This window comes from Mytilus trossulus, chromosome 6 (assembly GCF_036588685.1).
Source record: "Mytilus trossulus isolate FHL-02 chromosome 6, PNRI_Mtr1.1.1.hap1, whole genome shotgun sequence".
Classification (NCBI taxonomy): Eukaryota; Metazoa; Mollusca; class Bivalvia; order Mytilida; family Mytilidae; genus Mytilus; species Mytilus trossulus.
Window position 1 is genome coordinate 9,089,703 of NC_086378.1, and position 21,935 is coordinate 9,111,637.

The 21,935-nt window shown below is 31.3% G+C and overlaps 1 protein-coding gene across 1 annotated transcript; it reads right to left on the minus strand.

Annotated features, from left to right (window-relative positions):
- Positions 1-14,659: 14,659 nt before the first annotated feature.
- Positions 14,660-19,570, minus strand: LOC134723180 (tyrosinase-like protein 1). Its single transcript, XM_063586813.1, has 4 exons — positions 19,514-19,570; positions 17,211-17,564; positions 15,923-16,035; positions 14,660-15,663 (listed from the first exon to the last, which is right to left on the minus strand). Exons 1-4 carry the CDS (start codon positions 19,532-19,534, stop codon positions 14,721-14,723), a joined length of 1,431 nt encoding a protein of 476 aa, XP_063442883.1. The 5' UTR covers positions 19,535-19,570; the 3' UTR covers positions 14,660-14,720.
- Positions 19,571-21,935: the final 2,365 nt, after the last annotated feature.

Consider the following 21,935-nt stretch of genomic DNA (forward strand, 5'->3'; position numbering starts at 1 on the left):
GATTGACAAGGTGCATGCGAACTAAATTTACAATTGCAGTTTTTTTTTGTATATTTTTAAGTTCAGTGCATATGGTTCATCTAAAACTAAATTAGAAACAAATATTATTACTATGCATATTACAATCACTAATTTATTCTAACTTTTTTTTCTCTTCGGCTCTTGTTCGTGCTTTTAAATGATTTGGCAATCAATACTAAAATAAAACTAATTTAGTGATCTAAGATTTGTATCAATTAAACATAATTTAATTGGCAATTAAACCATATCATTTTTTAAATCAAATATGTATCACAAGGTTTTTAGGAATACTGATTTCAAGGTCTTATAAACGTTTTGGTATATAAACATAAGTTCTATATCATATTATTGTACTTCTTTTTAGTCAGATATGTGTCTTTTACTTAATCATATTTTACTTTACAAATGTATATACCTGCTACTTTCCTATACAATGTCCGTTTTATTCTTCTATGAGTCCATGGGTGATTTTTTTTTAAATCCTACTTAATTACATTATAATCCAAATGCAACAGGTCATTTTTTTTATTTCACAAGGTTGCACTAATTCATCAGTATAACATGCATATTTTTAAAACAATGGCTGACAATGCAACCTCCATGAGAGAATTCTATTTTTAATTTTAATTACAATTGATGTCTCTTTGAGTGATGAATATGTTCATTAGCGATTTGACAAATTGTATCATGGTGATACATACAAAAACGACACAATGAATAAAACAATAATACATGTGTTCAAGCGTGTCAACATAAAATATTGTGTGTCGTTTGTGGAACAGGATACACTAGCTCCTCGTGTTTGTATGTTATTGTATTTGTGTTGTCATTTGCTTAATCATCATGTTGGGATGTTCATAGAATCTGAATATCAAATCAAAATTAAACGAAAATATCTTTACACATCATGTGTATGTAAAATAAACGAATGCCTTTAATGTAATTTAACCACATAAAAAATCTCATCAAGAATTCCAGACTGTTACCTCAGTATATGATACCTTCAGGGTATCGTCAATACAAGAATTAACAGTCAAGCTTTAACCAAAACATTTAAAAGGCAACAGAATATCAGAATTTTAAGTCAAAACTGCAAATTCTGAAATAGGGACCATCACTGCTAAGGTTATCTTTGCCCTTTGTAGTAACATTTAGGTGATACAGCTTTAAAAGAAGATTTTAAGAAAATATATGTACTTATGATATTAACGGTAAAAACAAAGAATCTTGTTTTAACACAATGAATCAAGTTTCTAGAAAACAAATCTCATATTAATATAAATTGTATACAAACATTGATCAAAAATGGCCAAACATGCCAAAACTTATCAGGTCAATTGTTTTAACCATTGCAAGTTGTAGACAAAAATCGAAAATGTTCTATGTATTGTTTCTTATATGTTGTTGTGTTAGGACATTTTAAAGCTAGCTATATGATATTGGTTTTGCTCATTGCCAAAAGCCGTACGGTAAACAATAGCTATTTGAATCTGTCTGTTAGTTATCCTTTTATGTTATGTAGGTTAAGCATTTTTTTATATAGGTGAAGCGTTGACTGTTTTATGCGGTTATCTTGATCTTGCAATAAAATTATGATGCTTATACTTTTTTAATGTTTGCACCTGCGTCTTGCTATCCTTTAATTTTGATATCATATGCCGTTCCCCCCCCTTTCGTGGGAAAAATTTGATTGATTATATAGGGAATCACTTAAGCATGACTGGACCGCCCCCTCCTTATGAAAAGTTCTGGAACCGCCACTGGATATATATATAAATATTTATAGCGCTCTTACAAATAATAACAACATCTTCCTAATGTTTGCCCATGAGAGATGAAATGTTAGTGTATATTCAAAATATCTTAAGATTGACTACTGAACTGATGCTAGCTTAGGGTTAAGAAGTTCATGACCAGCGGAATCATTCCAGCACTGATAAATGAAATAACGTTTTAAAAATCTTGTAACGTCTAAAGCACTTTTCTCTATTCCCTTTCATTAATTATATGATAATTGTACCAGTTGTCTTTTCTAGATTTGTTACGTTGTTGTCTTGTTCGCTCATCGTCATATGAATCAATTAATTCTGATAGTCATATCGGATGATATACATTTTTAAGTAAGATAAAAACAAAAATGGATAACTAGTATTCTAAATCATTTGTTTTATTTTAATAGAATCCACAAGGTTATCTAGAAATTGACACAACGTTTCAAACTGTGAATTATCCAATCAAAAGTAATGAAACAAAACAATATCGAAAACCATTTTCAGCATTGCTCGAAGGTTATCTCCACATTGCTGTTTCATTGTAACAGTGTTCATATATTTCTACATACTCAATGAAAGGCTTAGAGTTCCTTATGTGATAACTACAATCCAATTTCCTTTTCACCACGAAGGTGACCTACCGATTTAGACTATTAACTGGGTGTGTAATGACATGAGCAAGACGACGGGTGTCACATGTGGAGCATGATCTGCATACCCTTCCGGAGTAACTGAGATCACCCCATCACCACCACCACTACCACCACCCCCTTTTTTTGATGGGGTTTGTGTTGCGGAATCTTTAGTTTTCTATGTTCTGTCTTGTGAACTATTATTTGTCCTTTTGTCTTTTTATGTTTTAGCAGTCTATTTTCGATCTATGAGTCTGGCTCTCCCTCTGGTATCTTTCGCCCTTCTTATAAAGAACCAACTTTTAAGGTGGTACCCAAAACTTTCACTAAAATTAATTTGGCTCGTTTAATTTTCATAAAATTTTGACAAAGTATTTACTTTGACCCTTTAACAAAAATATAAAAAAATTTAAAACTTCGAACGAATCGTTTTGTCAGAAAAAATACACTGGTTATATAGCAGTTTGACAAACACCAGTTTTGATCATTGAGAAGCTTGTTATTTCTCTTACAACACCACGTTATTTAAACGTTTAGCTGACTTTACAGTGTTATCTCCCTGTAGTGTTTGGTACCACCTTAAATGTCCTTGGAATAAAACAGTTTTAAGTAAAAAAAAAAAAATAAAAAAAAAAAAAGAAGACCTGTATACCCTTGGTTTTCTTAATCTGAAGTCGTCTAGCAGAATCTACATCCTAATTCGAATTGATCATGATCCCCAGAGGATTAAAATAAGCTGATGTAATAACTGTATTGTCAATCAGAACGAATAATTTCCCCCTTCGGATTACATATGACTCTCTAATTTGTTTTTTGTTTTCTCGATTTGTTTCCTCGGTCGATTTACGAGAATTGATAAACATCTGTGAACTACTGTTGAACCTTCGAATTGTATGACAGCTGTGTATAGTTCCGTTATTTTTACAAAATTGGGTGAGAAATACAGTATTTGTGATTGTCAAATAAGCAGATGATTTTTGATAAATAAATATAACGAAGAGTTTTTCTATGTAACTAGAAAAAAACAGTTTGTTGTTATTAAAAAAAATACAATTTCTATTTATAAGATAAAGTTAAATATAAGTTTAACATTAAATCACTGTACCGACCGACTTATCATTTTTTTTTGTCACTTATACTGTCAAGATGATATAAAACACTATCAACATTGAGGCATGACATATTTTCTAATTTCATACTCTTGCATTTCATTAACTGCTTTTTTTTAAAAGCTTTTAATACTTTTTTACCGGTGTATCGCTGGTTTCCTCATTTCAAGTTGTTTTCTATTGTTTTTTAAGCATCTTTCTATATTTCAACGGATGTCTTTTGATGTACTTGAATTTTTGAATAGACAAATGAAACAATTTTATTTTTTTTTAATTAAGGATAAATGTCAACATTACGTGTTTTAATCTGATACTATAATAACTTGAAAAATGACAAATAACAAGCTTGTGTTTTCAGTGTGTTTGTTTATTGTGTTAACAATTCAGTGACTGAAGGATTTTACAAATACAAAAACTAAGAAGAAAGTAATCAGATAAATAATAAAAATTAATAATTTAACCTAACATGTTGCAACAAGTCAAATGTCCTTTGTGAACTTTATTAAGATGATCTATGATACGAACGGAAACATTAAATACATTAATCATGTCAAATATTCATACTTACAGACCTGTGTATACCTTTTGCCCCAAAGTTTACTTAGGTTGCTAAATCAAAACAATTACATAAAAAGCAGTTTCTGTTACACAAGCAGAAAGGTTTTAACATTCTTGAAACGTAAAATATCGGTATAAATTACATTCATTCAACCTTTGTTTAGGTGTCAAAATGTACGGTCCAACTCAACTAACGTAATCATTACATTTTTAGGTATGTTCATATCTACAATGTAGATGTAGATTTGAACCCATCTCTATTGAAATGTTTCATATATTTTATATCTTTGCCTTTTATAGCCGACTATAAGCTATTTGTTTTCCTCATTGTTGAAGGTTGTACGATTGACTTACAACCACTTTATTCAACCTTTGATGGAGAATTGTCTCGACCACCATACTACATCTCTTTGTTTTTTAAGTCTAAAACTAAACTCAAAATTCTCTAACAAAATAATCAGGTTTAACTTGGCTTGACTTAATACCCAGACTGAACATCTATAAGCATTTGAGATTGTTTTTATTTATTTTGCTCATTCCTAATTTTTTTAAAGCGTTTAAATACTTACCTTGCTGGACATGAGAAATTCTATATTTATAAACGTTCAAAATTATCAGGTGACAGGAAATGTAACTAAAAAAAAATAACAAAACAAGAGAAAAAATTGAACTTTTCTTGCTCTGTTCTCTTCTTCACGTATGCAATAAAATAGTTAAATTAAAGTCTTACACACTTTCACTTCTTCAGAGTAAGTCGTGTAATTTATGTAAGCAAAATAAATTTCGCAATGACAACAAATTTACTGTAATTCCTGCTCAATTTGATTTTTTTAACTCCGCTAGAGGTGGGGATACCACTTACGGAACAGCAAAATCAATATAAGTTAACAATGGACATACAGCCAGTCAGGCAAACAAAGCTTGTGTCTGTATTGTTTCTTATATATTAACAGCTTTATATACATCAAAGACAGAGAAAACTACGAGTTTTATGAGCTTTCTTAATAACCGTAAAACGAGAAAACCACGTATGCATCATACATTTAGTAAAGTGTTGTTGGTCCTTGTTCGCAGCAAGTGGTCCATATCGATGATGCTAGACTGTCAGTCCCGCATTTATTATCACCTAAGTAGTCAGTATTTCGAAATTCGGTTCTTGAAAGATTTATGATAAACCGTTCTAATATTGTCGATTTAGAAATATAGAAATTGTTAAAAAAAACTTTGGTTAAGATAAAGTTGACCTCAAATGGGGTTGGCTATTATTTTCATATCCTTTTTGGTCATGTATCTCTTCAACTGTCCGGTGTTATGTACCATAGACTGTAAAGTACCTAGATTTGAGCGTTCATTATAAAGGCCAATCCAGAGAAGAATAAAAAAAATAAACGTTGATGATTATTGTTATTCAAATTTACGTCTTTCTTTAAACCTTCATCGGCTTTCACCGTTTACATTACGTGCCATTCTTTCACAGCATTCGACGTACTAAAAACTGTAATGATGATTTGGTTTAATTTGCCAATATTCAAAAATATGCTGTGTAATTCTAAGCTTCAAAACCCAGTTTGCTGTCCATTTGTTTGAAGTGTTTTATCATTTGATTTCGCCATTTGATTAGAGACTTTTCGTTTTGAATTTTCCTCGAAGTTCAGTATATTTGTGATTTTACTTTAAATACTACTATACACCAAATAAGACAGATAAATCAAATGTATACTGAAGTCGTTCATGTTAGTGTAAAAGTGTCAGTCTCCTATTATGTAAGTAGTTATACCACGTAATCTGTGTATCATGGCCATTTCTCAAATGTCTGATAACATTCAAAAAGTAGTCTTAAAGCCGCTTTGTTTACAAACATTGCAATATGAGGGTAACAAACTATGTGCCTGTCCCAAGTCAGAAGCCTGTAATGCAGTGGTTGTCGTTTGTTTATGTGTAACATTTTTTTTATATAACTAAAGCGGTTAGTTTTCTCGTTTGAATTGTTTTCCATTGTCATAAGAAATTATTCCAGCGGGTTTTTTTCAATTAGTACTGTTTATTATTTTGATAACCTTTATAACACGTTATTTGAAACATCGGTAAACATTAATTACCAATTATGTATTCATAATTTGACTAAACAAAAACCATCTGACATGTGAATAATTAAGTACAGTGAAACCTTGCTACATCGAATCCTGCATACGTTGATAACGTGAATAAACCAAACATGTGATTATGCACCGTCATATCAAAGTGTATACGTTATGAACCTTATAAAACCAAACATCGAGCAAAACCGAACAAAATGTTAAGTCCCAAAGAGGTTCGGTTTAAGCAGGTTTCACTATATATGTAATAACCGTTAACATTTGAACACATAAAGTTAATAATTCGACGGATAATTAAGAATTGAAAGCTTCTTTTTGTAAATTTATTGGGTGGTAAAAGCGTTGACCGAAGTACATTTTGTATGAAGCGCGGAAGCGCTTCATTCTAAAAATGTACGCACGGTCAACGCTTTTACAACCCTATAAAGTTTCAAAAAGAAGTATTCAATACTTATAATTACATTTTTTTTTAGCTAAAATCATGAAAACACGATTTTTATCCAGTTTTATTTAATTCACCTGTGCACTTTTTTGTGGGACCTCGTGTCAGCATGCATGATAAATGTTATTGTCTGATGCAATTGTTTACGGAATAACATGTTAGCCAATCAGAATAGCGTATTATAATGAAACTTACATCTAATGTAATTACTTAAAATTGAAGATAATAAATATCTTATCAGGACATGAGATGACATGACACATAACAGGTTGCATTTCAGTTCATTTAGTGTCCCGGAATTATGTTGACTTTTATCAAGGCCAGAAATGAACAAATATATTCGGTTTTGTAGTTTTATTGTTCCTGTTTGCAAAATCTTTTTTTCAAACGAGATATCACATCCTCATTTTTATGGAAAGTTTATATACCGTGCCCGGAAATTTAGAAACTATCATGGTAAATTCATCGATCCTTTAAATAAACTTATCCTAAAAAGTTACCGAATAACACAATAATTGGATCTTAGAATATCGATTTTGTTTATTTGATATTCATTTTGTTGTCAGATATATAAAAGCAAACTAAATTTTATTGTTATATACCTTCATGGATCTACAATCTATCAATATATGTATATTGGCACCATGTCATGTTTTTCTCTGACTGTTTATAACATCCTTACACTAAAGAAGTTTGATGTTAGGTGTGTAATGATCGATAATTTATTCTAAGTAACATGTTTTTTTTTCAGATGTTATTGGCTAGTTGTCAGTAACTTCAATTACTATAAGTTCTGTATGTAGTGTCTTTTTGTTGTATTACCTGTCCATTTCCACTCTGTTTTTGATAGATGTATTTCTATTTGTATCCATCTGACGAGTTCAGCCTTTTTAACTGATGTATGTAGTGTTGGTACACCACTGTCGTAGGTTAGGTGATGATTTGGATCCCCCTTACATGTTAAACCTTGTCACATTCTGTATGTATAGAAGTGGGATTTAAACTATAATTTTTAAACCCTTTATTAATGGTTATTTTGTATATAAATGACTGTATGAATGTATGTCTTAAAAGTACTCTAGATTTTTTTGTATGTATGTGCCTTTCCCAAGCGAGGAGCCTGTTTTTCAGTGGTTGTGGTTTGTTGTGGTGTACATATTTGTTCTTCGTTAATTTTGTTATGTACACATTTGGTATGGGCTTTGCTCATTTTTCAATGCCGTACGGTGACCTATAGTTGTAAAATTTCTATGTCATTTGGTCTCTTTTGAATATTTGTCTTATTGGCAATCATGCCACATCTTTTTTATATGTAACTTATTAATGAAATTTATTAAATATTACATGTTATGATGGAAGCATTAACCTTAATTGGCCTCGAAGCCAAAATATTGAATATCCAGAACTAAAAACAAAACCATGAACATGATTAAAAGGTAAAGATGTATTGCATTTCTTTTCTATTTTTTTTTTATTAAATGTGAATGCGTATATGGTTAGCGCTATAGAATCAGGTTGAATCCACCATTTTCTACATTTGACCCTAACCTGAAAGTAATTGCAACTGAAGATTTTTAAGTTTTAATCTTTAGCATTATAACTCAAATATACACAGAATAAAGTCCCATAAAATCTAACTTGAGAAAGACTAAAAAAATCACCATTTAAAATTCCTATGGAGATTTGCATTGAAAAGGGAGATAACTCTTGCAAAACAGGCAGAAATATCAATAAAAATTGATACAAAATTATAATTTTACCGCTTCTATTAATCAGAATGTGTTGATTCTTGATTTTTTAGCAGTCTTTAGAGTATAACATACAACTCTAAAGGTGTTTTCGTATATTTCATCAAGCTATAATCTAGATTTCGTAATTCATTAGTTGACCATTTATTGATTTTTTCAACATGTCAAGGTAAAGAATCTCAAATTTGATAAAAAATAATAAAGCATGTATTCTTCTTTTTGTAGTTTAAAGTTTCTTTAGATAATTAAATTGCTGAAAAAATATAATATACAGATGCAAACAGTACCAAATTTTCACATTATTTTTTCAAAATGCTGACAAAGCTTCAAATTTGAAATTTCATTAATGAAAAATGCATGAAAGAATAAAACTACCCATAGCACTTCAATTTTGTGCATTTCATGAGCAGGATACTAAATAATTTAATCAAATACAAACTTATAAACCCATCAAAGTGTCATACTTAACATAAATTTCAAGAAAAAAAAACAAAAAAATGACTATTTTTTGCAAGAGTTATCTCCCCTTCCAATGTTAATTTCAATAGGAAATTAAAAATGCTGATTTTAGAGTTTTCCTGAAGTTAGATTTTATGGGACTTTTTTCTGTGTATATAAAGGGTATAATGCTATAGATTGGAACTAAAACATTTTCTGTTGCAATTAGATTGAGGTTAAATCTTAGTTTGACTGGAGTATCAGTATATTGAATAAACTCCATTTTTTATTATTTTATCATACTTATCAAAACTGCAGGTTTGTAAATGGAATAAGATAGTATGCGTACACTATCCCGTCCTTGATAGTATTTTTAGTATTTATTTAATAGATTTATGTAAGTAGTTGTTATCTAGGTTCAGAATTTCAGAAATATACCTTAAAGAACTATAATATCAAGCCAAACTTTTTATGTTATTTAGCCTCAGGTGGTGGGTGTCTCACTGACGATCATATCACACCACTTCATTTTTAAATGTGATTACAGCATTCAAAAACGCTGAGGCATTCTTAAATAAAAGGTGCAGTATTTACTCAAACACAATAGGTATGAAAGAATGCAGTTGGGTATATATATGTTAAATTTATTTGTGTACTTGATAAAAAAAAATGGGTGGTTGTGGTATGATTAAATATAAGACAATTATACAGACTTTAAACGACATTGATTTATATAGAATAATGGCATTTTTTTAAAACTGACTTCATCATCAAAAATATCAGGTGAGTCTGCAATAGCGAGATGATAGTCGAGCTGATAAATTTATTTCAAAACAAAAAACGCAATTTTTCCTTTGATTGGTAATCTGGGTGTTGTCTTTCTTTGGTTGAAAATATTTGAAATAGTTGTTAAAACTTTTCGTATGCGTACAAAACGCTGTGATTTTTGTTCTGTTCTATCAAAGAAGTCGCGTGCATTTTATTCATAAGTTGACGTGGAGGAACATTAACACGTTACGTTGAGCACTGTACCGATATGTGACCTCATTTCCTAACATTTTCATCTACTTTTCATGATCTAAGAGTCATCAACTCATATAAACCAGTATGTCTAAAAGGAAACTAAAAAATAGTCGATAAAAGGTTACTTTACGCGCTTCAACCATGAAAAACTCATACCAAAAAGCCAGAAAAAATTAAAACAATTCAAACGATAACGTAACAGCCTACTTCATGACTAAAAAATATGTCTTTTTCTTTCTCAGAAAGTAATCTAATAGAGATGAATTATCAAATATTAGCTCAAATGAGTGATTTATCTTTTAATTTAATTTAATTTGTGATACAGATTTACAGATAAACAGGCTACACGTAAAATCATATAATTTAATAATAGAAAATATTTTTAACGAACACTGATTGATTATCATGATCAAAGTCCATTGTTGAAAATAGTAAAACGTATGTACCTTCCCTTCCGGCGCACGTGCAATCAGCTCCAGATTTTGGTGGGGTTCGTGTTGCGGAATCTTTTGTTTTCTATGTCTGTCTTGTGTACTGATATTTGTATGTTTGTCTTTTCTTCATTCTTAGCCATGATGTTTTCAGTTTATTTTCAAAAAATATATGAGTTTGCTCTGGTATCTTTTGCACTTCTTTTATGATAACTATAGTCAGTATTGAACTTAAAACAGTGTGATAACAAATCATAGAGAAGCATTTCATAGACTTTAAAAAAAAAAAAAAAGATAACAGTTTTGCATATTGTGCTTAAAGTTTTTTTGACAGATTTTTTCATTATTGCAAAGACCATGGAAATTGCATACCGATGATTTCATAATGTAGTTATAAGTGCTTAACTAATAAAGCACATTTATAATTAATTATTTATTTATTTCATGGCTAAAAACATAAAAATAGGGTTTAAATTAAACGTGTTTTAATTTGGTCAAAGCATATATAAAATATAGACCACAGTTAGTAACAAAGGTTCATCTTAAATACATTTTCATTTTCTTTATTATTGATGTAAAACCAAACGGCAGACAATCAAAAAGACAAGCGTGTCGAGAAAGCACTGCATACTCCGACACACATCTTTACATATTGTGCTAGAACATGGTGTTGCAAAACGTACTTGTAGTTTAGTTACCACCAATACTATTCGTGTGGTTTCTCTCTTCCAGGGCAGAAAAACAATAAAAAGACTACTAAAAGTGTTCGGAACACAACATAGAAAACCAGTAACACGAACTTAATATCCAAGGATTATCTCATGTACTTGGAAAGAGTAAAATTACAAAAATAATGAACTCTGGGGAAATTGCAAAACGGGTATAATCAAATGGCAAACTCAAAAGCTCCAACACATCAAACAAATAGATAACAACTGGAAGGTGTCAAATCCTGATCCTTTTTAATTATTTTTGAGAGATAATTTTTAGAGCGATCATTTTTATATCAAAGTTGTTTTAGTTTTGTCACTGAAAACTATACGTCTCACGGCAAGATTGTTTACATTAGTATGTAAATAATAGTTTAAGTTTTGTCTGTTCGTTACATTGACACCTTTTTTAAATAGTACGTTGATGACGTTTCGATATAAAAACATCAAGATGCGGTATAATGGACAATGACTAAAGTTTCGTTCGATACTAAAGTACGTATAAGTCAGTATTTATAGCTCCCCGTTCGGCCTTCAATATTAAATGTCATCCCATATTGACAAGTGTTAAACAATTCAAACGAAAAAAATAACTGAACGATATCATTATTTTGTTCAGATTGTGTAGTTTCTTGCAGGATTGTTTATATAAAAGTTGTTTATAAATATATAATATTAAAAGTTAGGAGATGGTGACAGTTGTTCTTATACCTATTTCAAACCAATTGCAACTGAAGTTTTCATAAACATGTCTTGCAGGATCTCCGTATGGAATGCTTCAAGTATAAAACCCTGGTGCTATTAAACAAACTGGTAAAAGGAACAAGCTCGACTTTTAAAACGACACTCTGATTCAAAAAGCATTCTCTTAAATTCAAATTATTAGAATGCTTGATTTCTTGTTTGGCATTTGTTGCATTTGGATATTGTGTTTGTAAAAAGAACAATTGTTATTTTCACGGCATCAGACTTAAACGCGACAGACTTCGTACAACAGTCATGTCGGCATTGTGACTTGTCCTACCTACGTTAGGTTCGTGACTCGTGACATCTCAGCAATATATCGAATAGCTCAAACAGGAATTTATTAATATTGTAAGTGAGACTTCGGTAAGCATATTGAAAGCTCTTTTCTCGATAGAAGACGTCACCTGCAACGCACGCATCATCTGCATTGCAAATTCACAGTCAGTCAAAATCTCACAACCGGCTATAAGACAAATTTGGTTACTTGCAGTACAAAGAGGAACCTGAAGACTGAACGCATGTCATTCATTTACTTTACTATTTATAATCTAGGGAATATCCCGTGTTTTTTTTTTTATTTTTAAACCATATTTTACGTCGAAAACACATTCAGTAATACCTACAGAAGTTATGTTACGATATATTCTCTAACATATCATTTACAATTTAAAGTATCCAAATCTGATTCCTAAAGTTATCGGAACATGGAGTTAAAAAGGGTAATAAGATCGAAGTAGCATGTTTATTAACAGATCTAGATTACCTTAGCAGTATTTGGCACAATATTTTGGAATTTTGGGTCCCCAATGCTCTTCAACTTTGTATTTGTTTGGCTTTATAACTATTTTTATCTGAGCGTCTCTGATGAGTCGTATGTATGTATGTATGGCGTATTGAATTATATTTCTGGTACCCAGATCCACTCAGACTTTTTAAAAACAATTATTTGATATTGTATCAACGACTTCATAGTAAGGTTTTGCGTAAAGGTTATAGCCTAGAATAATCGCAGACTGAACCCATATGTATTTTAGAATTATGTTTCAAATTGATAGATTGAGACTAACGATATGTTATGCCTTTGAACAACATATTTGGTTGAATAGAAGTGTTATTGACAGGATCCTGCACAACTTTTTTATGAATGAGGATATAGCACCAGTGGTTTATAATTAAAGCATTCCATACGGAGATCCTGCAAGATGTAATTATGAAAATTTCAGTCGCAATTGGTTTGGTACATGTATGAGAATAAATTTTCTCAGACCTTAATCTACGTATTTTAAACATTATATATTTATACACAACGTGCATGCAAAACAACCCTGCAAGAAACCACACTATCTGAACAAAATTATTATATCTTGCAGTTACTTTTCTCGTTTGAATTGTCATTTGTCATTATGGAATTATAGTTATTATTGAAGGCCGAACGGGGACCTATAATTGCTCACTTATACGTCTTTTAGTATCGGATGGAACTTTTTTTAATAGCTAGTAAGAAAGAACTGGTTCCCGGAATTGGGAAGTGTCAAACATGTACTTCAGATCTAAAAAAAACCATAGAAAATGTTTAGATTTCATACAATTCTTTTATTATCAGAATTATAAAGTAAAAAAGGGTACTACTCTGACATCTGTTATTCAGCTTTCATTTAATATCAGAATTACTAACGGATTCTTTTTATTTTGAGAGTTGCAACCCATCGGATTTGTTATCTCATAAGCAACACGACGGGAGTCCACATGTGAAGCAGGATCTGCTTACCCTTCCGGAGCACCTAAGATCACCCCTAGTTTTTGGTGGAGTTCTTGTTGTTTATGTTTTAGTTTTCTATGTTGTGCCATGTGTATCATTGCTTGAATATTTGTTTTTTTTTCATTTTTGGCCATGGCGTTGTCAGTTTATTTTCGATTTATGATTTTGACTGTCCCTCTTGTATCTTTCGTTTCTCTTTTACATTTATGCTTATCAACCATTTTGTTTTTTAATATGTATTACGAGCCCGAATAAGTCGTTGCACGTCTTTTGATTTTAATTTGTTTTTAAACTAACGTTTACTGTGATCAAAGAGGTTTGTTTTTAAATTAATATTTTACAGATACAGTTATACATATGTTTTGAATATTAAATCCCTTTACTGACTAGTCATTTCATAAACACCTACTTTTGACATGTTAGTTGTCAATATGAGATAACACTTCAACGTCCAAGCATGACATTTTTTTCAATTTCTATTATATTACCAAAGTTATTTCATCTGATTTGGCTTACGTATTATTTGCGTAGTTGAAGATTTGTGTGATAAGGATAATTGCCTTTATTATTGTTATTGATTTCTAATCACCAACCAGAATAGCACTTTATTGATGAGGTTTATTTTTCCAAAAACACCTGTCTATAGATGGACTGGCCATTGATAAGCAAACCGGTTAAATCCCGTCCAGTCAAGTGAAATGAATCAAACTCACTTAAACATAAAACAAAGTTATTTTACATGCGCAAATTGCATACTTAGTCATTTAATTCGGCTTCTTTTGTTTTAAACATATTTCTATAACCATCTGGTACCCGTCGTGTTGTTTATGTGATAAAAAAAATCCGGTAGATAGTCTAATTCGGTAAGTCAGATTTTTTTATTCCAGCAATTCAAAGATTTCAAAAATACACAAATAAAGATGAAGGTTAATGAATTAATACTAGTTATTAAGTATATAAATCAATCAATCAAATCGGACCATTACGTATTATGGATTTAAATGTTAGTTACTTAGGAACAGGAGATAAAATATTATAAATATGATTTTAAAAGTTTTGATCTATGAATCAACGAATAAGAACAATACATTAAATATGTAATTTTCATACTATGGACCTGTGTATAACGAAGCCTTTGCCACAAACACGTTTCAATTGAAAAAAAAAAGTAAGTCAATTTAGACGTATGTCTGATATTTTACTTGCGGTGTAAGCATTAAACAGGACACATTTATTATACACTAAAAACAGATAATTGACGCGTGTAACGGTCGAATTGATCTGCAATAAACAAATTAAGAGAGGTACCATTGGGAATATCTTGAAATAAATCTTGTCGGATATTCTGTAGGTATACCACTGTTGTTGTCAGATCAGCCATTCCAGCAGCAATATCAACTGGAGCTAGAGCCACACCTGGAGCCGCAAACGCAGATCCACTAGCCGCATCAGAAGCCACAAACGCAGAGCCACTAGCTGCACCCATTGCAGCCGATCCTCCAGGCGATGCCTCTCTAGAGATACATATACCTCTACTTTGGTTACAGATCAAGTCTGGACTATTTGAACACAGATTTTGGCATGATGGCGCAGGATCATATCGTCGAAGACGGGCATATCTGTTACTGTAACCTTCTCTATTAGTAATTGGTGGGTTTGGTCGATATCTGTAATTGTTAAATCGCATTTCACCATTTGGAGGATGAGTTGGAAAACCTAATGGATAATCTGCAGGGGCATTTGTAATACGTCTTCTAAATAATTCCCAAATATAGTCAACAAATGCATGATGACACCAGAATATTGGATCGAAAGCAGCAATGGTCCCGCTTGCCATGGTTCCATCTACCCAACGGTGTACCATGTTGTGATATCCTTCCCAAAAATATCTGCTTTGTTCTCGTCGTACAATCTCACTATGACTTCTTCTTGATAGCACGGCCGCAATTGCATTTTTGGAAATTAATCCTCCTGGTCCGTTTATTGCGCGTGTAATTCTTGGACCAGGTAAATTTGCAAAAAAACCTTCGGTTACTCGACCTAGCGGTGTACCAAAATATCTATTTGAAAATAAAATGGTTCTTGATTGTCTATTTCCCATCGCTTGATCTAACGAGGAGTCCCAATACGGAGTAGTTACTCCTGGTCCATAAACAGCTTGCAATGCAGCTTCATACCTGAAAAGATACAAAGGAATTGATAGCTTAACCATGAAAAAAAATGGGTTCATAAAAAAAAACTTTTAAGTGACAAGAATGAAAAGATTTTCAAGGTTCAAAGTTGAGTACAACAATAATATTCTAATTATTTTTTGTTAAGGAAATTTTAGAAGTAAGAAAAACATTGAAACTCAAATTAAAGGCTAATACTATATTTACTACACTTACAATTTATAATCCTACACTTATAATCCTGGTACCTTTGATAACTACTTACAACAACAGGTAAATTCTGTGCCATGAGAAGAAAGCTGACCCTCGATGTTCTCGATTACTACCTGTGTGGATGCTTGCAAGGATGTCATAGGTATTCATATCCCGACGAACTCCCTAGAAAATAAAAAGATAACCGCATGTGATCTGCCTTGGTTTGAGTTTTATTGTTTTGTTTAAACCGGGTTTCTTTAAGTTTGTATTATATCTAATCATGAGTAATCAATTAACTTGACTGGATATTTTTTGTAAAATGTTATGGTCATATCCCGTACGTTACAAAGTGGACAACTATAACCTATATTTGACATGGAAATAAGGTACAACTTAGACACTCAAATGGTTCATTATTAATTCCCACACATTTAGGACCGTTACACATATACGAGAAGATTAATAAATAAAGTTTTAAAAAGAATGATACGTAATGTGTGTTTTATCTGGTCTTCCGACGACCAGCGTAATCGTAAATATTCCAAGTTAATATGCACACACAAAAGTAAAAATTTGAACTGATGTGGTGTTTTATAGACCATTGATGTTTCAATTAAGCTACTTGCGATGTCAAACGGCCATTTGCTTGTGACGCTTATAATATGTTTCTATGAAGTATTTCTTGAATTGCTGTAGACCCTCCAGGAGTCAATTTCCGAAATCTTATTTCCGTACGATATGTTGATTTGATATACAGACATTGATAAACAAAACTATCACATTGCAATATCAGGGGTTTTTGTTTTCAATTATTTGGACTCGAGGATCACTGAGCATCCATTAAATATCGGTTGAATTTCTTCCTTTAAATGTGGGTAAAATGGAAATGTATTGTCAAACAAAACAACATCAACGTGTTCATGGCGGCATACATACACCGTAGGCCAACTTTTCTTTCTCATTAACTATTCAAGATTATATAATCCTGTTCATTTGTCAATTTAATAAACATAATTGATGAAGTCCGGCATGATTTTCATAATATCAGAGTGTTCTTTTAATCATATTTTAATTGTTTTCTGTATATTGTTCTTTACCACTATTAAAATAGTTTTATGACTATAGATGCTAATGTTACAAGCAATCGGCTATACACTTTTTTCCATAACCTTTTCAATTGGTGCATTCAGCACTTCAATAATTGAATTTGAATTAGTTTTGGATTTTCATTTTTTTTTAACCTCGAGCATCAATAAAGAGACATTACAAATAGTATCGTTAATCTTGTTGAATAACAAATTGATATTCAAACTGGTTTCATTTTACGATGTATAGATTCAAACTAAAACAATACTTACATAATGGTTCTTTAACATCCGTACAGCTAGTGCGTAACGTAGAAAGTTGTTTTCGTATGGAGCTGCTCTTATTTCCCGTCTAACTGGTACACCACCCGCCTGCCTTTTGTGTCGAGATTTACCAGCTGTTTCAGCCTCACTATTGATTTTTCTCCATAATGCCGATAAGAAATTCGAGGAACTTGTATCGTTCAGCGTCTCTGTTGCCGGTTGCAGAAATTCTTTGAAACATGTTATATTGATCCCACTCTTAAAACAGTCTGGTTTGTTGTCCGTGGAATTTATTTGATAGCTTATTTCTGCATCAATACTTGGAGGAAAATCCAACAACAACACAGTCATAAACAGACCGACCTTTAAAATAATATATCATTATAACATTATCATTTACGATGTTATATAGCGAATTTATTATACAACAATCATGATAATACAATTCCAGTTGAAAAGATGAAAATACAAACGACTGCTTTACCACTGAAAACTTAAACACATACAAAATGTATTATGAGAATAACTATGACGTCTCTACGTTTTAATTACCGAAATAAAAGTATATGCTGTCAATTATTGAAATATTAATTATTGCAGGGATTGTGGTTGATTTTCATGTGATTTACCATGTTTCTTCTGTTACCTATTCTAACATTTTTTTAACTGAGTTTTATTGTGGGGTTTAATGTCTGTTGGTTTTTTTTTCAATTTGGCTTGAGGTTTAGGGAAAGAGTTGAGATCTAACAAAACATAGTTAACACTTCCGCATTTTTGCGTTTGTCGTCCTTATGCAGACGTTTGGTCTGTGATTTGTCGGTTCTATCCGATTTAAGCTCGTAAAAGTTTTCATTAGTTCTTGATTTTCATTATGGGTGATACATGCGAGAGACGCTTGTCCTTTCAAAACATCCGATTTTTCTACGTTTGAAACCCATGGAAAAAGTAAAATCACAAAAATACTGAAAATCAATAAGAAAGTCCATAATCACATGGCAAAATCAAATAACAAAACGCATCAAAAACGAATGGACAAGAACTGTCATATTCCTGACATACACTTTCAAGGCATTCTACATATGAAGACCATGGGATACAGATTAAAATAATTCAGGAGTTCTACGTTTGAAAACCATGGGATACCATAAAAGCATCACGTCTTTCTAAGTATGATGACCATAGGATACCCTGTAAAAGCATCCTGTCTTTCTACGTTAGATGTCCATTGGAGACACTTTCAGAGCATCTAGTCGTTTTACGTTTGAAGACAAAGGGATACCCTTCAAATCATCCAGTATTTCTACGTATGAAGACCATGTAATACCCTGTCATAGAATCTGGTCTTTCTACGTTTGATGACCATAGGATACGTTGTCAGAGCATACAGTCTTTCTGCGTATAAAGTCCATATGATACCCTGTCAAAACATCCGATTTCTACGTTTGAAGAGTTCAAGACCATGAAAAACTCTGTCAAAGCATCCAGTCTTTCTACGTTTGAAGACCATGAATTTCCCAGTATGTTATCCCTTGTTTTTTGTATTCAAAAGCGAATTACGAATTTTTAAATATCGGTAAAATGCGTAAGCACCTTCTGTGTAATTCTATCATAGATCGAGATTTTTTTTGTATTTATTTGTGTCATGGATAAATAAACTCATTTTAGATACCAGGATGAAGATTTGTATTTACGCCAGACGCACGTTTCGTCTACAAAAGACTCATCAGTGACGTTCGAATCTAACAAGTTTAAAAGGCCAAATAATATGCGAAGTTGAAGAGCATTGCTTAATATAAATTAATTTATGTAGTATAAGCTTATTAATTGAAATTTGGAAATAAAAAAACAAATAACCGTGATATAAATCAAATAAAGAAATCAAGAATAAAAACAAAACAAAAAGAAAACGGGTTGCTTATTATCATGAAAAGATTCCTTATAATTGCATATCTTCCCAAAAGTTCACAACATCTTCAAGAGTATTATCACGAAAATGTCGACTTCGACTGGTTGTGCTACGATTATAGAAACATTGATGCCCTCCTGCTCCTTATGTATTTTAATTGTTCTCGTTATTGGATTGCCATCCTCTATTATTCTTTTGTTATACAGTTTGATCGTTACTGCATATCGTGCACATATTATGGCAATAAATAACTTGAAAGAAATAAGAAATATTTCAACGTCCAACATGATTATTTTTCATATATGTAAACAAAAAATTGGGTTATAAAAACGAGCAAATGTATTGATTTCAAAGTAAAATATAAAAGTATGTCATTTTTTTTCTCAAAATCAAATAATATACTAACCAATGTGCTGCAGGTATGCATCCTACCTATCCTACGGCAAAACACAAAACAAATACATTTTTTCAAATCTCTTTTATTTATTGTAATTGAAACAAAAATATGATTGAATTGTCATTTTTATTGTAAATAACACTACGTTATCAATCAGACTGGTTTTAATTGACTAGATAAATGCAAACAAGAATCCGTAATTACAAGAACAAACTAGTTTCGATAAAGAAAATAGCTAATTATGCAAATTTAACTGAATTAACATGCGGAAGATACATGTGAAATAATGTTTTCACACTTTCGCCACTTCTGTAATATATCCAGAACTCACACAATATCAAATTTTGTTCAAAACGAGAAGAAGCAAAGACTACTTTTTGAAACTATTTATTTATCATGTAAGCAGGACGTTAAAATACTAAATCCTTTTGATGTGTATTAGTTGAATTTAGTTTCTGATACAAGCTTTTTTTTATTAATAATTGTATGGGCTTTTTACTAGCTGTCAGTAACTGCGAGTACTCGCAAATCGTACTTTCGTGTTAATATGACCTCTTGATACTAGTTGTAATGCCTTTTTTTGTTATATAATGTTTACTTATTCAGGGTTATATTTGGTCTATATATAGAGAGTCTATATTCTTAAAATATTTTTTTAACTTGCTATACAGCTCTATATGTTGGAGACAATTGTAAATGTTTATGAGTCTTGAGTTTGTTAAAAGATAAAACATTATTAAATTTCAGCTTTTACAAAACATTCACGTAATATTACAACTTCGAATAATATAGAACTAAGAGCCACTCTAAAAAGAGAACATATATTCATCACTAAAAAAAAATTCAAAAAATTATCGTCATTTTATAAATCATAAAAATTATGACAAAAAGCATAAGCATGACTTAACAAACAACACAAAAATCTGCATATAGTTGTCATTTCAAAATTTCGAATTTTTTGCCAAACCTCTTCTATATTTCCCAGCAATATTTTTACCAATATAACTTTCTACCTTAAATTCTGTTTTAAATGAAATAATAATACATGACGGTTGTTTTTATTTTAATTTGCATCGAAAAGTTGTAACTATCATTATTATAATTATATAATTATTAGCAGCAGTAGCATATAACAAAAACAAAAAATTATACAAATATTTCACGGATGAAATCTAATACGACGAATCAATAGCACCAAGAGATGTTTCGGCACCAACAAGAGCAGACTTAAAAAAACAAAATCATTGTAAGGTATTTCAGTGTTTATTAAATACATTTTAAACACGTTTTTCATTCGTCATTTATTACTGCAAAAACATGACAATCAAATGTCAATTAAGAAATAATTAATCATCAATATACACAAAATGAATTTAAAACAATAGTTCTAAAAGCTGAAATAGCCTAGGTATTAATTGCACTTTTACCTAGTAAGACCGAATTTCTAACATTCCTACTTCCTTGTCGTCTGTTATCCTGATGAGAGGCGCTAAAAAAATATTGACAACCGACTATCGATCACAACAGCATCATGTGTGGGTGTGCGTGCCCCTAGTTCAAAAGAAAAGAATTAGACTTCTGTACACAAACTAGTATCACAGTTCGTCCGCATTCTAAACTTTATATGTTTAATGGTAGTATAGTGCCATATATAGATTTCACTACCTAGGCCTTTGGTATCTTATGGAATATTTGTCTGAGGTGAGATGTATTTGCCTCAATTATCCAATGGTAATGGTCATCAAATAAATAACTCAAAAACTCAAAACTGTTGTAACAAATTCGAGTACGTTCATTCTAACAAAAAGGGGTGGAAAGACATTTTTTTTTAGAAATTCAGGTTTGAGGAATTCGCTGAAATTCCGGAATAACCAGTTGGGAATTCGGAATTTTATCATAGTGTGATGTTGGTAATGTGTAACTTGCAATTTCAGGGCCATACTTAGCTAATATCCGGAATGAAAACTAAATTGGAAATAATTACCAGTTAAAAATTGATTTTTTTTATTTTGACAACAAAGACCATCTTCACGTATTGGTATCTATTTTCATATTGTGTCGGATTTTTTCTCTGGTAGATCTTATCTCAATCTGAATTCCCGAGAACAATAAATGCTGACTCCCGATTTGTTCTGAAAATAATGTCTCTATTCCCGCATCATTATATAAAACAAATCCAGAATTTCTGAATGTTACTTTGCTATTTCAAAACTCCCGAAAATTACAAAACTCCGGTACAAATTCTACATTGTGGTTGTCGTTTGCTGGTATAATCATCATCATCATCATCTTTCCTCTGAATACATTTGAACTATGATATTTTAAACGATTCGTTTAGCAATCAGATATCAATCAATCATCAATCTTCTTCTTTTTTTTTGCGTTGGGATTGGACCACAAAGAAAGGATTCCATACTCATTAGCTATATAA

Coding starts and splice junctions, on each gene's coding strand:
- LOC134723180 (XM_063586813.1), bottom strand. CDS start 19,534: ATGCATACCTGCAGCACATTG. Junction 16,036..17,210: donor GGATGTTAAAGAACCATTAT/GTAAGTATTGTT, acceptor TTTATTTTCTAG/GGAGTTCGTCGGGATATGAA. Junction 15,664..15,922: donor CACAGAATTTACCTGTTGTT/GTAAGTAGTTAT, acceptor GTATCTTTTCAG/GTATGAAGCTGCATTGCAAG.